Genomic DNA, 17,675 nt, shown 5'->3' with positions numbered 1-17,675 from the left:
GGACCTTTAATGCTAAAGCACTTAAACATAAATGTTTAAGTTGAAAATCCAGCACAAGCAGAAATACATTGAGCCAGTACTTCAAAATATGCTAGCGAACGAAATGAAGATGTCGCATATAAACTTACCAAAAATCAGCCACAATGGAAAAAATACACTGAACATACCGTATAAAGGAAAGGAAAGGAAAGGAAAGGAAAGGATCCCAACAACTAAGCAACAAATGCATAATTGTTAGTCGGCCTAAATAATTCAGGGCACTTTAAATATACAAAGCACCTAAAAAGCAACTAGCATAATGGAGTCTTCCGAAAGATGTTGACCCTTTGTTGAAATCTTTGAAAGGAGCCTCGCATACATCAGCCTATTTCATACTGTGTGACCCTTTTCATAATGTGCTCAAGCATTACCGTTAAACATTCTATATAAAAGTAAGGGTAGCGATGAAAGGTAAGGAAAGTTTGTGAGGCAAGATAAAATTTGTATTTTAAACGTGTATTTGAATATTAGAATTCGCGTATGTGGAAGTGGATAAGTTTTTTCGACATTTATCAAACATTTACGAAAGTATTGGATATTAATACCTGTATCAGTTTTAAAAAGCAAAATTAAACAAATGCACACATAATATATTAGGAATACCATAACAAAAATGGTTGCAAAATTGAAATTAAGCCTTTCGTCTACGGAACAGCGCGTGAAAAAGTAACATTATAAAACAAACGTATTAAAAAAACATCTACACTCTATTATTCCCGGGCTTGTAATATAGAATATATTATAAAAATATGTACATAATATATATACAATACATACATACATAATATATAATAATATATATACATATATTTATAACTGCAAGTCATCGTTACTGAAAACCAATATTAGGAAAACTTTCCCTGCAATTTATGTTGACGTGAGGGCAAATTTGCCATTTTTCTTTACCCCTTTAAAGCTGGTAGCGCTGGTATTCGCAGCTATTAGCCGTTGCAAATGTTCATGGGCGGTGGTGATCGATTTCTATCAGGCGAACCACCAGCTCATATGCTCGCTTTCAAAATAACCATGATATTTTTTCCATACTGTTTGGTGCCAAATAAAGGCATGTCTGTGTCTATACCTGTAATAGTTGAGGACCTGCGCGAAGACGCCAGGGTGGCGGTCAAAGAAGTACTCGTTGAGGACGGGGTCGTAGTTGGCGAGCGCCTCCGTCAGCCGCGACAGCCGCGTCGCGGGGATCTTCTTCAGCGTAGCTTTGTAGGTTTCGTGGCGAATGCCGCCAACGTTTAGGACCACGCGATTCTCCGCGTCCATGTTGAGGAGATTCATCTCTGGATAGGCATTGATAGTTTACGCAAACATTATAAAACAAAATACGGTGCTTGATTAATTACTTTATGATGTTTTATAACTAGCTAAGGAAAAAGCTAGTTACCGTGCACTTGGGATTTACAGGATAAAACCTACTAACCTATCTTCCTCAAGTGTCCAACTATGTTTGCATCAAAATTCATCCAAATCGGTTCAGAGTTTTAAGAGTCAAAAAGATACAGACCGATAGAAAAACAGTTGCTTTCGCATTAATAATATTAATAGAGATTTTCATTCGTATTTTTATTTATATCTTAGTTACATATCTCCACATATTCTCGTTGTATAAAAAATATAACTAGTTTTAACTAGTATAAATAACCAGATGAACTACCAAGAAATGCAATTCAAATAATATCAGCGAGAAAGCGTCTTAATTAACTTGCAAATTAGACAAAACTCGGTTGAAATTTTAATTGAAACTCATTGGCAAGCATTTCTAACGAGTGACGGTTCTCATAATCATAGTGGGATGTCATATTAGTTTGTTTGCGTGTTAGTTTATTTGAGCAGCACTATTACAATTTAACTTTTTAAACTATGTTATGATTATCCACGACGTCGTTCATACGCGTCTATTAATGTCTTATCCTTCAATCTAGATGCTTTATACATCAACTAGATGCTCATCCCGGCTCCGCTCCGATATCAACATTCTTCTTTTATCCCAAGGGAGCATTTAATCGGGATAAAAAGTATCCTATCACCCAGTCAGCTCATACCCTGTCTGTATACCAAATTTCATCAAAATCCGTTCAGTAGCTTCAGCGACTTCAGATTCACGAACAAACATCCAAGAAAATAAACTTTTACATTTATAGTATTAGTGCAATATAAATGTATACATACTTGCAACGCCTTCGGCCCTTGCAAAGAACTGATCTAGACAGCGCTACGGAGATCGGCTTTGACCTCGTCTCCACATAACCTCAAAATAGTCATTTTCTGTGCGGCACCCCGTGTACGGTGGCATTGCTGGCAGTCAACAGGTTGCTGAAAAAACACTTAATTAGTAAGATGTGAATTCGGAATATAGATCGTAATGGTTGTTCCAGAAAGTTCTGCTTTGAAAAACACAAAAATCACACAAGCACATCCTATTTGAAATTAGTTTCTGATGTAAGTAAGGAGTTCCTGACCGAACAATAAAAGGGCAATAAAAAATTTAAGTCAAAGAGTTCAAGTAAGAATTTAACTTTATTTATTAACCAAAGCAACATGTATTAATTACAATGCTTTTACAAGTGAACGAGTAAAACAAAGTAAAAAACGGTAAAGTACAACGCCACGTCAGCCGCTAGTAGTAATAGTAAATAATTTAAATTGTCTCTAAATAGAAATGTAGCCTTGACATGGCCAACTGACTGGCGATAATATCGCTTTTAACGATCGATTGCTATATAGGTCTCAAAGGCTTTGTTTCGTTGTAGGTTTCGGGTAAATTGTATTACGATTCTAAACGTAATTATTTTCTTTTACTCGACGCTTTGAAGTATATTTTAGTGGGAATAGGTTTTTGGAAGTTTTTCTTATGCTAAGGTGAGACTATTTCTAGTTGCATGGATAATATTTTTACAAAGAATATTTGAAGGCACTCTTTGACAATGTAACTTTTATTCCATTTTCTATTGTGAAACTGCACGCCTTTTTAAACCTCCTTCCAAAAAGAAGAGGGTTCTCAATCCGACTGTATTTCTTTTTTGTTTGTTACCTCATAACGTTTTACTGGGTAAACCGACTTTGACGATTGTTTTTAATTTGAAAGCTGTTACCTGCGTGTGGTTCTATTTAATTTTGGTCTAGTTCTGACAACTTATTGGCGGTTAAGTTTTTGCTTCATATAATTAATAAATTTACCTGTATTTTTGTATGTAACCCGACTCCTGTAGTCGGTTACCAAGGTTCGGTACCCACTTCAAACGGAAAAATTTAATTGAGACCTTTCACTTTTATCAAGGATTTGTGTCTACAATACAATCATTTTTAATGTATCTTATACCTGACAGGAATTGAGGGAATTAAATAATTTAATTCCTCACATTTACTCTGTAAAAGAAAGAGAGTAAGTTTCTTTAATTTGATTTAGTTGATTCTATCATTAAACCGTTTTTTTAACTATATGCATAATTTTGTTCATATTTTGTAGGAATATCGGGATAAAAAGTTGCCTATATGTCATTCCAGTTGTCCAGCTATCTACTTACCAAATTTCATTGCAATCGGTTCAGTAGTTTTTGCGTGAAAGAGCAACAAACACACACATATCCTAACAAACTTTCGCATTTATAATATTAGTAGGATAGGATATTTGGAACACCTTCCTCATCATAATGTGAGTATAATTCTTTCAAGATTCTGACCATGCGAAGTTGGAGTGTGTGGTAATTTCGCAAAGCAGTAACGCCGTGTACATGTGCTCACAAATTCCAATTCAGAGAAAACGGTTCCCATTGTGAAACAAAAGTCCACAATTTCATAGCATACCCTGTATAACATTACCTTCTGTTTACCGATGTGCCTAAATTGCAACAAAGGAACGTATTCCTCAAGGACTCTTGATAAAATAAAAATTTCGTTTGATAAAATCACGTACAAGATTTATGAAAGCGTAGGTAACATTTTTTTTTTCATTTCTCCTCTGGGAGGAACGCAGAACGTAGCACCGCTGAGGAGTGATATTTTAAGTAAATTCAGAATAATGGCAGTTTATCCGACGCCTTGTGTTAGGTATTTTTTTGTATACGAAATTATATTCCCTGGTAAGGTAAGCAAATTGATAATAATTTTCGTTGTCTCTGAGTTAAGATATATAAAGAAATAAGTGAAATAAATATATTATTAGAAACTGTAATAGAAAACTGTGATTACAGTCTCACAATGAATGTAAAGAGTTAAAATAATATAATATCATATAATAATATAAAAAGATATCATAATAATAGATTTTTTATGACTTCGGAAAAAATGAAACTTCATGTTAACAATATACAAATATGACTGTTAATTTAATATATCAAAATATGCGAGCATTTATAAACTTGTGGACGGTTTTCAGTAACAGAATTAAAATTTGTAGGACCAGTGAATAAAAGTTGAACAGGCTTCTGTTATAATTTGTTTTGGACCTTTTTACCTATACCACAAACTGTCCAATTCGAATTCATCGTCATATAGGACAATTACATAGTCATATAAAACTTAACATAAAATAAACGCCTCGTAATGTCAAACAAAAGAATTGCAATAAGACTAAACAAGACCTCATTAAAAGTACGCCAAGTTTTAAAAGTATTCAGTCAAACTTTTAGTTTGCGAAGCCTGTTTAAACAGAACATCAGCTAGTTGGTGAAGTTCAACAGAGTTTCATCCTAAAATTAATCTTGCCCAGTTTCCAAACAGTTACTAAAAAGGAGCTAGTCCTGTTGGGTTTGCATCGCTGCTGGATATTTTACCGCTTTGATGTTCGACGAAATTTCTAGAAATAGTCTATGTTAATAACGGGCAGCAGATTAAGGTAAGCGGCTGATAGAATAATGCTCTACACATCTGTTTATCTGATGATTTCTTACTCTGTTTTTGATAGTTCCCTACGGTACATTACATGTTTCATAAGACGAATGAAATCCGTTACATATATAATACAAAAAAATAAGGCATTACTTACGCACAGTTAGATTTCGATGCGAAAGGGCTTTCTGTAACATTGAAGGAAGGTCCAACGAAAAGCTGGGTTGGCTATAAAGTAAACAAGGCACCGGCCTTGACCCTTAATGGGGACTGTATAGGATTTAGGGACAAATGCGAAAACAGTATCCCCAAATATCCGAATATATGTGTGTTTGAGTATAAATGCATGGTATATTTTTACTTTTCTTTGTATGTTAAGGGAATGACCAATGATTACACGTACACTATATTTTAATGTTAACTACACAAGTCATCGTATGTACATTGCGCATAGACAACGCCACTCGCACATTTGACAGCCTGTTATGGGCGTTAATCACAAATTAAAACAGTCTATGGTTTTTTCGATAATTTAATGTCATTGAAGAGAAGGTAATGTATATCTATCTCTTGTTCCAATTCTATGATAAAGCTGCCTGGAAACAAATGCTGATTAGCGATAGGACGCTTTAATAATTGGGTGTATATTAACACATATAAATTTTCTAAATACTTTCATTTATTCGTTTTTAATACGCTTTTATTATCTATCTTATGGTTTATTTGTAACTGACTTGATTTAATTCAGACTTTGTACACATTTCAACGATCGATGACAATACAATAATTTCATTAATGAAGCGTGTTTTATATTTATGAAACGACATTTATAACACACGAAATTTAACCTTTTATCAGCGTGGTAACTTTGATGTAATCCGTTAAGTCGCGTCACGGCAAACAAAGGGAAATTGTTTCAGCCAAACAAATATGTAAACAGATAAAAATTCCACTCGCAAACAATCAAATAGTGGAAAAACTTGTTTATAAACAACGTGTTGCTGTTAAAGCTGTTAAGCAAACCGAACCATTTAACAAACATTCCGATTTAAAACAATTTCAAATTCACAACACCGGTTTTACAACTATATTGTAATGATTTGACATTTATTTTGTGGGAATTGGTTATCAGTTCATTTGATAAGTGTTATAACTATATTGAATGTTGATGATGAAATGGGAAAACAATAGAGTGGAGTCGAAGTGGGTGTTTTGTATTAAATGCTTCATTGTTAAATTGTAGTTTTATAGCATTCAAGTTTTATACTTTGTACTTGATAGAAAAAGTTCAAGCACATAAAACTGAAAAAGTAGAAGAAATTCGATTGCTGAGGCGGGATCACGGGTGGCCGTGAGACCAGGCGTCTAATGACGTGGGTTTGAATTCCGTCTCGTGATCGAGTTTTTCTATTCTTTAAAATGTATGTTCTATTTGTTTTTTACACTTGACTTTATTTATATAGTTTTCAATGTGCCTTAATTGTTGGTAAATCCAATTTAATTATTTCAATTTTTTTTCTTTTCCATTTTATTGTTAATTATTTAATCTTCCTTCAAAATTTCACGTCCATTTACCCTAAAAAAAATCTGCACCGTCATAGGTTTTTATTTTCAATTAACGGCGCTACGCGGCTGCGTTGCGAATATTTCAGAAGCCTTTTAGGCTTTTGCGACGTTAAATTTACACGAATGAATGGGCAATTGTCCATTAGGGTGAGTGATTTTGGCTACTGATCTGTGAACACACGGTATCCAAAATATATGCAACAATAACTATTATAAAATACGGAATCGCCTTCAAACTGTAAGAGCTAGACCAAATTTATGGGACCCACAATAAGATAAACAAATGAAATTATAGTCTGTCAGAGCTAGACCAAATTTATAAGGTAAAACAATAAGGTAACAAATTAAATTATAGTATTGTAACAATACTTGTTAAGTGTACAGAGTTTGAATTAAATCTGTCCGTTTAAAGTGGGCCAAAACCGAGTCCCAAGGAGTTGGTTACATATAAAATTGCAGATGAAGATAATAAAAACATGTTAAAAATACAAAGAAATACATGTAGATGATTTTTCAATTGAGTTACCTCCTCCTATGAGAAAGTTTGTTGATATGTATGTTAAAACGGAGATGCTTTATCTATACATACATCTATACATACAAAATATATTATATTATTTGTTGTGAATTAAAGCTAATCTCATAACCTTAGTTATCATCACATTGGTTTTACGTCAGAAGCTATTAAAAGGATCTTATCACGTTTCATGAGCGATGTTAATTACGGTGTTAGATTGTCAATCGTAAGAGTTAAATCTCATTTATATGCTCAAGTATGATGGAAGGTTTTTGTATCTAAATAACATATTTATAATAAAGGCATGAAAGTGTAATTTCGAAATTATATTTTATTATTAAAAAAGTAGATAACGTCGGTTTAAAGTATATTAATACGTTGCTTTAGCGGGTAGATGATACAGATCATAGCAGTTGCTGATTTAATAAATTTATTCGTTATTATAATTCACAAGCTGCACCCCGCGGTTTCACCCGCGTTAGTTCGCATGCCGTAGGAATATCGGGATAAAAAGTTGCCTATATGTTATTCCAGTTGTCCAGCTGTCTACGTACCAAATTTCATTGCAATCGGTTCAGTAGTTTTTGCGTGGAAGAGCAACAAACACACACATATTACAAACTTTCGCATTTATAATATTAGTAGGATAGGATTAGTAGGATACTTATAACAATTTATTAATCAACTTGTACTTTCACAAATTGATAAATTAACTAAGCAACGCTCAATTATATCATCCATAAACATCATTACATCAATTCACGAAGGAATTCAATTACTTTATAAATTGAGTTGTAGATATTGAATAAAAACTTTCAAAGGAATTTTCAAGTAACGCGAAGGCCGAAGCTGTTTGATGTAATAAGAATTTTTAAATACCTGCGAAACGGTAAATCCTGAAATATTGCTATGACGAAAATTGTAGGCGTATATTTTTGACGATTTAATTATTGGATGGGTTTTTAGTAGTCTTTTGTCTTTTACTACTAATACTGTTTTAATTACCTTTTGTCCCGACTCTGCGGAATATAAAATCGAAATAATAAAGCCTATATTACTTAATAATTATGTAACTTAGTGCTGGTTGACAAATTTAAGTTAAGGCTAAGCAGTTATGAGTTAACTCATTAGAAATATACAATAAATCTAATACAATTATAAGGCTACTTATAAAAAAATGGATAAACAGTTAATTGTTACAGAGGTTTCGTTGTTTATTAAAAATGTGACAGTGAAGCCAACGCATCGTGCTTCAAAAAATAAAAACGACAATATTTCTTATTACTTTATTATATTCGTACTAGCTGCACCCGGCAAACGCTGTTCTGCCTTACTCTGTTCATTTAGAGGTATGAAAAATAGATGTAAGCCGATTCTCAAACATACCCGATATGCACACAAAATTTCATAAGAATCGGTCAAGCCGTTTCGGAGGAGTATGGCAACGAAAACTGTGACACGAGAATTATATATATTAGAGATTGTATTTTTTATAGATTTTATTTTTATTTTCGTAAAACGTATCAATACAGTTTATAATATACGTTTAATCTGAAGCCTCCAGGTACATTTACGTACATTTGTGTATAAACGCAAAGTGTTTATTTTCTTCCTGCCCATCCCTAAACCAAGATATATGGGGTCAGGTTTGAAAAAGGTTGACACACACCAATTCGCGTCAACGTTACGGGATGCGCGTGCCAGGTGGGCCGAGATACGGTTGCCATGGTAACCGAATAACAACCAGATACATCAAGGAAATCTGCGGGATCGCGATGCTATATGGTACCATTATGCGGGCGTTATATACGTAATGACGTATGTGGACGTGGCCATTTTGTAGTTAAATGATGTGATTTAGAGAAAACGGAAGCAAGAACTAGCAATGAGGTCGTAAGTTTTTTGGGAAAAAAAAGATTTTAACTAGCTGCGCCCCGCGGTTTCACCCGCATAAGTCCGAATCCCGTAGGAATATCGTAATAAAAAGTTGCCTATATGTTATTCCAGTTATCCAGCTGTCTATGGACCAGATTTAATTGCAATCTGTTCAGTCGTTTTTGCGTGAAAGAGCAACAAACACATACACACATCCTTACAAACTTTCGCATGTATAATATTAGTTAGATTTACTCTTATTTCGTTCTATTTTCCTCTTATTTCGTTTCGTTTATTCTTTACGTATATATATTACTTGCAGTTCGCGGTACGTAAATAAATGGACAACTGGAAAAACATATAAGCAACTTTTTATCCCGATATTCCTACTGGATACGATCTTAAGCGAGTAAAACCGCGGGGCGCAGCTAGTTACTCTTAATTTCTTAGATCATCTGTGTTTAAGGTAAACGACGGATTACTTAAGTAAATTTGTAAGTGGAATCGGATCTCGATCGATTGGATTAGCGTTAACACCAATACAATTTGTCAAAGTTCAAGCGAAACTCACTTTAATCAGCCCTTTCGAGGTTCAAGCTTGCGCCGCTGGGGACTTGCAACTGCGTATCTTTGGAATTAGTGGATCGTGGATTTGTCATCACCCTGTATATTATGTTCTCACTTCACGGGCTTATGTGAGATTGCGAAGGATTGATTCTCGTAGTGTCTAGATTGTAATTTGTTTGAATGTGTATTGGATTGATGTGATTTATTTCAAATATTTTGAAGCTATCGTAGCAAGCGTTAATACTATTTCACTATGATATGTATCTTATTTGATATATATGATATCATATTTTAGATTTTTCTAAAGTTTAATTTATAAAAGTGTATAAAAAAATTATATCTTAATTAGTCTTAGTTAAATTTAATAAATTCTTTAGCGGTTTTTGCACTAAAAATAACAAATAGTTTAATACGAACATGGAAAAAAATAATCAGTAAGTGGTAAAACTGGCCCTTAATGTCTTATAATCTTAAAAAACAAGATGTGAAAAACAAATATCAAATGAACAAATACACACTTTATTACATTTTTCATTTGTATTTATTTTAACTAGGTAGGTACCTAAATTTATATTGATTTTTCCTCAGTGATAATAATTTAATATTAGTTAATAAACATGTTAAATTTGTAGGTATTGATTATTTCCAAAAGGAAAACATTGAGTTTCTATACCAATTAATTCTAAAACACCAATATCGTTGGTCAAAGTTCGCAAACTTCTCAGCTAACCGCTGAATTTGCGTCTTTGGGGACTTCCAACTGAACCCATACAGTTTGACCGAGATCACTGCCTAAGATAGCTTAATCTTATTTAGAGTAAATTTTGTTTTACTGCGATATTAACGAGTTTTAAATAAGTTTAAATAAGAGACACAAATTCTATTACAGACAGACGCTCGTCCCGGCTCCGCCCGGGTATCAAGATTTCTTTTTCATCCCAAGGCTGCATTTAATCGGGATAAAAGTATCCTATCACCCAAGTCAGCTCATACCCTGTCTTTATAGCAAATTTAATCGAAATCCGTTCTATAGTTTCAGCGTGATCCAAACAACAACATCCAAACATCCAAACAAACAAACTTTCACAGTTATAATATTAGTAAGTATGATAGAATGAATTACAATATATGTGGTTATATTTATTTTGTTGCTGTTCTTTAATTAATTGCGTTTATGTTTTGAGAATGGCTAGATCGATTTTGTTAGTTTTAAAACATATATCCCTATATAAATGGATTGTTCATCTCAAAAACAGTTTTTCCATTTAAAACCAGTAACCAGTTACCGAGTATTTTGTCTTCCAACAAATTCTTCAGCTTGATATTTTTTTATAGACATCGACTTTACGAACAAAAATACTTATTCTATATACTTTTTGACCAGCCAATCCCAACGGAGCATAATCAACTGCGTTTAAGGGAGAAATGCACAAAATACGCTCGCAAAGAAAATAAAATTTCCTATTTCATCAGCCTATATATATATATATATATATATATAGTGCTTATATAGTGCTCTTGCAGTGAACTTCTAAATGCGTTGTTCGCTTTTAATAAGAAAGGGATACCGAAAAGATCGACTATTGCAAAGAGGGATTTGACTGGGAAGGAAGAAGAAAAGGAACCGGGCTTCTAGCTCTCCCATGCTACTATTTAGCGCCGGTCTTCTGTGAGGGTGTGATACTTCCCCGGTGCGAGCTTCCCATATTTCAGTCAATATATGAGCAGCATCAATCACTCGAGTGATATATTTATTATTGCCACGTGGATTTCCGAACAAAATAAATCATCACAATCCATAAACAAATAAAAGAATAACGTAGGAAGTTAATAAAATCTCGTGAAAGCGCGCGCTATTTACGTTCGGTTTTTGTTTGTTTGTTTTATGTTTATATGCGGTGGATCTTTTTCATGACTAGCCTATGTCACTCATTGAAGTTGCAGCTTCCTAATGGTAAATTATTTTGAAAATCGGTCCAGTAGTTTTTGAGTTCATCCAATACCAACAAACAAATAAAAATTCAAATTCTTCCTCTTTATGATATTAGTGTAGAAGTGTTGATAAGTAAGAATTGTTCAAATGTATGTGTTATTATTGCTACTTTAAACGTATTTATACAATGTTAGATAGCTCATCCCATGAAATCGAGTACCATTCGCACAGTAATTCGAGCCGGTCTTCTGTTGTGTGGTTTCTTCTTCCACCAAAACTTTGCGATGTCCTACTTGGATTTCGGAGGTAGTTTTATCAACGTCTATTCAAAAATACAGTACACAAGTATCATGGTTGTCTGATTTTGAATTTTCTCTTCTGGATTTATAGGTAATGCACACTCGTCACCAAAAGGGCTATAAAACAATGAGTTAGGGTTGCCGCAATAAAAATGTTTAAATATATAAAAAATAAATTATAAATAAAATGTCGCTTGTTATGCAAACGGAACAAAATATGAATATGTATGGCGCGACGTCAATAAAACGTCCTCTCGTATTCAGCAAAATACAACGATTCCGCTGCGTAGGGTTGTCAATTTACACTTCTCAGTATATAAATTTTTTACCAAAATTTTATCAGTATACACACTCAGTATAATTTATAGAGGAAATGTGACTTTATTCTAACTGTACAGAAGTTTATGTGAACTTTATAAATAATAAAATGTTTAGAAGAAATAATATTTTTATAAGCGACATATGAGCGCCTCTTTAGTAGAGTGACAAACGCATGAGCGTTGAATCGAGAAGTCCTGGGTTCGATTCCCAATGGAGACTCACAAAAAAATGCCTCAGGACATAAACGGCTGATCATTAGTCCAATACGATAATCGATCTGTGAAACAGATCTATATTATTGACTTTACTTTTTGAAGTAATATAAGCTATTTTCTCATTGGTGCCAGAAAGAATTGCTTTTTATATGTAGTTAATAATACTTACAACCAAAGGATTCAGACAAACGATCAATTAACCCCAAGTCAGTCGACAACTAGTTTGACGAAATCCCGACTAAGACTTATGTCGCATCTTTCAACGCATTACAGTTCTGGAAGTCTGAATACGATACCTCCTCACCTCATGAATAATACAATAGCATTAACAATTGTTCTCCCGACTGAACAACGAACATCGACCATATCAACTATATCGACACACAGAAGTAGAAAACTATACAACCTATTTATTAAAGTTCATAGTATTTTTAGTGTTCGGTTTTATACGAGTCTTCATCCAGAAATTAAAAACATGTTACCGGATTTAAAATGTAAAACGTAGAGTGTTCGCAATGTCGGAATAAATAATATAACGAATAAACCGCCATTAACATGTGTTGTAAGATTTGTGATTTATAAATGTCACAGTTCAATTAAAAGTCGACAAAGTAGTCAGGTCTCTATCAAGTTTTTTTTATGGTATAGGCTAGCAACGAGCAGATGTGTCGCCTGGTGTAAAACGAACCACGCCACCCATAAGCACCCACTCCGCCAGGAAGTGACTGTATTGCTGTCCTCAAATAAGGATTTGGGGTTGTTTATGTAGTTGTTTATCTGTATTGATTCATTCATTGACTCATTTATTAAATTTTTATTTTTTTATTTGTACCCAAGCGGGCTCTGTCGAGTCGTCTCTCTCTTCTAGTTCCTTCTATCTATAATGATCTCATTGAGGCAGTTTTTCTGAAAACGTAAGTGGCAACCCTAGATCAACGCTTGCACAATATCCATCCCACCGTGGTCCAGTTGGCGATCTGATTCTGCACTACGGGAAAAATGTCACCATTTTTCGCTACGAGACGTGATTTGGCATTTTGCTGCTCTCAGCTTTGGGGATAGTTGGATAATTCTACGAGCCGTTGCTATGTAACGTTTTAAGATCAGGTAAATATTAGTTTAATATCCTGTATCACCATATTGCTACATATACAATAACCATTTATTATCTATTAATTTTGGCCTATTTTTGTATAATCAATAGAGTATGATTACATTTACAATGATAACATAGGCCATCAGTGTCTATCAGTAGGTGTTGCAACTGACACATATTATCTCTTTTAGTTTCATATTTATCCTCTTCTTCAACATACCAATAATAATTGCGAAGTAAATTGAATCTTACACATATCGTGTTAAAACACACATTCAACGAACTATTGATATAAAGGGCAGAATACACTCATATCAAAGACCAGATGTTCACAACATTACATAAGTGAAAAAACATCTTATCCAATCCACTTCAGTATGTACAAGCCAATAATTTATCCTCACTGTGCCATAATTCGAAATGGAACTCTATGTGATACGAATTCGGTACATTTTCCAGTGTCGTCAATGTTAAGACAGAATTCCCTTCTATAATAAACTAAACGAAGCTATTTACCAGTCGAAATGTTGATTATTATGTTATGTTCGAGGTCAGAATGTTTCTTGGATAAATGTAAAAACACAACTTTTAATTTAATGCCCTGTTTTCGAACAAATTGATGATAAATCGCTTTTCGCGCCAATTCTTGCCTCGCACAACCCTTTTATGGAATGGTCTTACTTCGTCGTTGTTCCCGGCAACTTACAATCCGGATAAATTCAAAAAAAATATCTACCTCTTCCTTAAAAGGCCGGCAACACCTTCACAGGGACTCTTGTGAGGGTCATGGGCAGTGGTGATCGCTCGATAATGGGCGCACCACTTGTTCGTTTGTCCGCTTTCTTTTATAAAAAAAAAAAAAAATAAATTGAATAAAAATATGATAGATTATGTGCCAAATAAAATTTATTTTTCCGCAGTATTGTAAATAATAGTTTTATTCACTTTCAAAGTCTATGTAATCCTCGCAAGCGAATTAATTAATATACTATTTATTGATTTTCCAATAATAGTTATTTAATCAATTATTTTATAGTTAATGAAGGAATTATATATTTATTGTTATATTCAATATTTAGACTAGTTTGAGATAAGGTTAAAAATAGTGCTTACACTGACTACAATCAATCTCCATACAAAATTTTATAGAAATCCGATGAGCAGCTTTAGAGTGAAAGAGAACTAAACATCCATACATCTATACAAAACTTTCCAGTTTATAGTTGTTGCAGGATTTGATATTGGAGTAGTCTTTATGCTAGAAGTAATAAGGTGTGCTATCGGGACAATGAATGAAGAGAAAATAAGTATTGGATTGTTTCAGTACAAATTGAATTTCGTACCACATCTTCGCATATGACACTAGCATATTACAACAGAAAAATAAGATATTAAACTGAATGAAATATTATGGTTCTGTGCTAGAATAAGCATTGTAATTTCTGCTTAAAGAAACTTTATATTTTCTGTATTTTGTTCTCAATACTGGATAAAACATGCGGATGTTTCTATTTGTAATATTATAACGTGTGTAATAAACTTTAAAACCGCTCAAAAGCGAAAAATAAATTACTATAAGCGCTACCCACTCATCTATGTCTGTTATCTATCTATCTATTTGAAGTCCGAGAAGTTATACTCTTTCTTTCTTTGAGGTAACAGACCAAAAATACAGTCGAATTCAGAACTTCTTTATGCTTTGAAGTCGGTTAAAACGACTAAATTAAAATGGATAAGAAATAAACATGCGTGCAATTATTAAAACATATTAAATAGGGTTCATTAAAAACAATGAGTAAGTTTAAAACCGACTTTTTAATGGTTACTGGTTACTCAATTCATTTCATTTTACCTAGATTTATGACGAAACTTCTAATATTGAATAAAATTCATCAGTTCTACTATAAAGAATTTAATTTGATCTCATACTCTAGCAAAGTTAATACATCGCAGGTAAGTTTCCGAACTTCGTACAACTTGCAGTTATTTGCAGAGATTTCCTGTTCCCATCAAGTCAAATTATACTTTATTTTGTTTGTAATAAGATTGGAATTAAACAAGTTTCTGCGGTGACGAAGTTCCCTTGTGTTTCGTGTTGAGAAGTGTCTGCACGCAGTACTTGGGTTATAGAAGTTCGATGTAAAATAATAAAAAAAACCTTTCGTTATAACTTCAATATTTGTATAGAATATATCTAAGCTTTAAAACTGACGTTTTATACATATCGTCATCAAAATTGAAATTAATGTTTTCGATTTGACATTGTATTCCTACAATTTATGACTTCTGTAAAAAATACCTCCATTTTTTGTATCAATGCGAGCGTTATTAAAAAGATGAAAGAAAGAATAACAAATAAATAAATTTAATTTAATTTAATTTTTTATTACACAATAAAAGATAATATGACCTGCAGACCTACACTAAGGAAACTTGTATCGTAGGCTTGCAACCCTTCCTGATATCAAAAATAGCAAGTACAATTTAAATTAAAATAGCAATTGATATTATTACACACAATACATAAAAATTTTATTTTGTTTATAAAATATAACAATCACGACTTTTACATTTAAACTATTGCAAAATTCATTTCATATTTATATTTTACATTTTTTGTAAGTTTTAGAGCAATAGACATGCCAAACGCCTTTAAAATGTTTACATGTGTGTGTGTGTGTTTGGGTGTGTGTGTGTGTGTGTGTGTGTGTGTGTGTGTATGTGTGCGTGTGTGTGCGTGCGTGCGTGTGTGTGTGTTATGCATGGATGATGTAGAACGTTGATGAGCATTGTGAAGCGAATTTGTATTCAATGTATAACCTGGAGAAGTTGCTCAATACCTTCATAATCAAAATCCATCACCCAGTGTCGAATTGCAGTATTCATTTCTCTTAGCGACAAAGATGGAAGAGCCTCAATGTCATTGGCAATTTTGTTATAAATGTAGGGACCGAGTTACTGTCGTTGCTAAGGCATAATCGACGATTAATACATACAACTTATAAGGTTAAAAAACCATTTATTAACCCTGTTGCAACGAGTGATATGACGTGATTTGTAAAAAAAATTGCCCAACTTCAATAATTTTGCATAAATAGGCAAACCAATTCAACAGGCTAAGAACACCACAGAATAGAGATTTCTGCTACTCCTTTACAGAAAGTTCATCTGAATTGTCCATAAAGCAAAAACGACCAGTAAAACATGTTCAACGTATCTACCCCATTCTCTTCAACACGAGTCCATCCATCCATTTAAACATACTCCTAAATTTTCTAGGAAAAAATCATGAAAAAATCGTTCCAATCTACATTGCAATACCATAACCCATCTTCTTCCTTACTTCATTACTAAGATTTATGTGCAAGTAATTTTTTTCTTTATACATTCTCTCTCGTTCCTTATGCAAACAATACAGTTCGTTTGATTCAGTTTCACGACGCAACTGAGCTATTTTATATTACGATTTTTGTATGTAGGAGACTAGATAGTGATACTATATTATACCGCGGTGAAATATCTCTTTCACGCGGGAATATTCTTTGTCTACCTGTGCGAAGTCGCGTGTAGCAGCTAACACAATAACTCCTGCAAAGATTGACTAGCAGTCCGTCTCTTATTGCGTCATCCACTCAACTGGACGCTTTAGCTGAGCGTTCACGGAACAAGCCTTTTATATTCGCTTCAGTAAATAGAGCGTTTCTACCAAATCGTGCCTTTATTGAATTATATTGTACTCATATTTCGGACTCGAAATTAAATTTAATATCCCGTTCGAGTGGCGGCTCTTTATCACCGTTAATCGTTCTGTTATCGTGGTTGCTTTTTTAACCGACTTCATAAATGGGTTTCGATTCGGCTGTATATGTTCTTGAGTTCTTATTATTTGAACTGGTTTAGATGATTGTTTTGTTTTATTTGAATGCTGGTACCTATTCCTCGTGTGATCCTATTTAAATTTGATCTAATTCTGACAATTTGAATATAATTAAGATTTTTGTTGAAAGTAATTTTGTTAGGATACCCAAGGTAGGATTTGTGGTGCCTCCTAAACTTCATTCAATAAATTCATATATGTTTAATATCCAATCATTGATTATGTAATTACCAATATTTCGAGGTAAGAGTGGCCTCTGCCTAGACAGGCATACTGTAGCAGTCTATTAAAGGGTTTCATAGAATCCATTACTTGGTACCACCAGATTAAGTTGCAGTCAAAGCGAAATTACGACGATTCTTTGTACTTTCATCGTCCTCAGGCCATATTCTCACTGCAGGGACACGGACCAATTATGAGAATGAAGGCTATAATCCACCACGCTGGCCAAGTGCAGGTTGGCAGATGTCACACGTCGCCGAACTTTTGATTCTTGGACATGCCACTTTTTTCACTTTGTATTACTTCACT

General features: G+C 33.6%; 1 protein-coding gene across 4 annotated transcripts in view; it reads right to left on the bottom strand.

The window, feature by feature from the left end:
* Nucleotides 1-17,675, bottom strand: part of LOC119840270 (potassium voltage-gated channel protein Shaw-like) — a 62,635-nt gene that overhangs the window by 22,539 nt on the left and 22,421 nt on the right. For all 4 annotated transcript variants that reach the window (XR_005288306.1, XM_038366795.1, XM_038366797.1 and 1 more), the window contains exons 2-3: nucleotides 2,221-2,364; nucleotides 1,121-1,331 (exon numbers count right to left, since the gene is read on the bottom strand). Coding sequence is in view for 3 of the 4 variants with exons in the window: in XM_038366795.1 (XP_038222723.1) it covers nucleotides 1,121-1,329 (209 nt within the window). In the remaining variant the exon portion in view is untranslated. The remainder of the gene's footprint in view (nucleotides 1-1,120; nucleotides 1,332-2,220; nucleotides 2,365-17,675) is intronic.

Source organism: Zerene cesonia, chromosome 5 (assembly GCF_012273895.1).
Source record: "Zerene cesonia ecotype Mississippi chromosome 5, Zerene_cesonia_1.1, whole genome shotgun sequence".
In the NCBI taxonomy this organism is placed as follows: Eukaryota; Metazoa; Arthropoda; class Insecta; order Lepidoptera; family Pieridae; genus Zerene; species Zerene cesonia.
The sequence above is the reverse complement of the archived record's forward strand: the minus strand, read 5'-3'. Positions and strand labels throughout refer to the sequence as shown.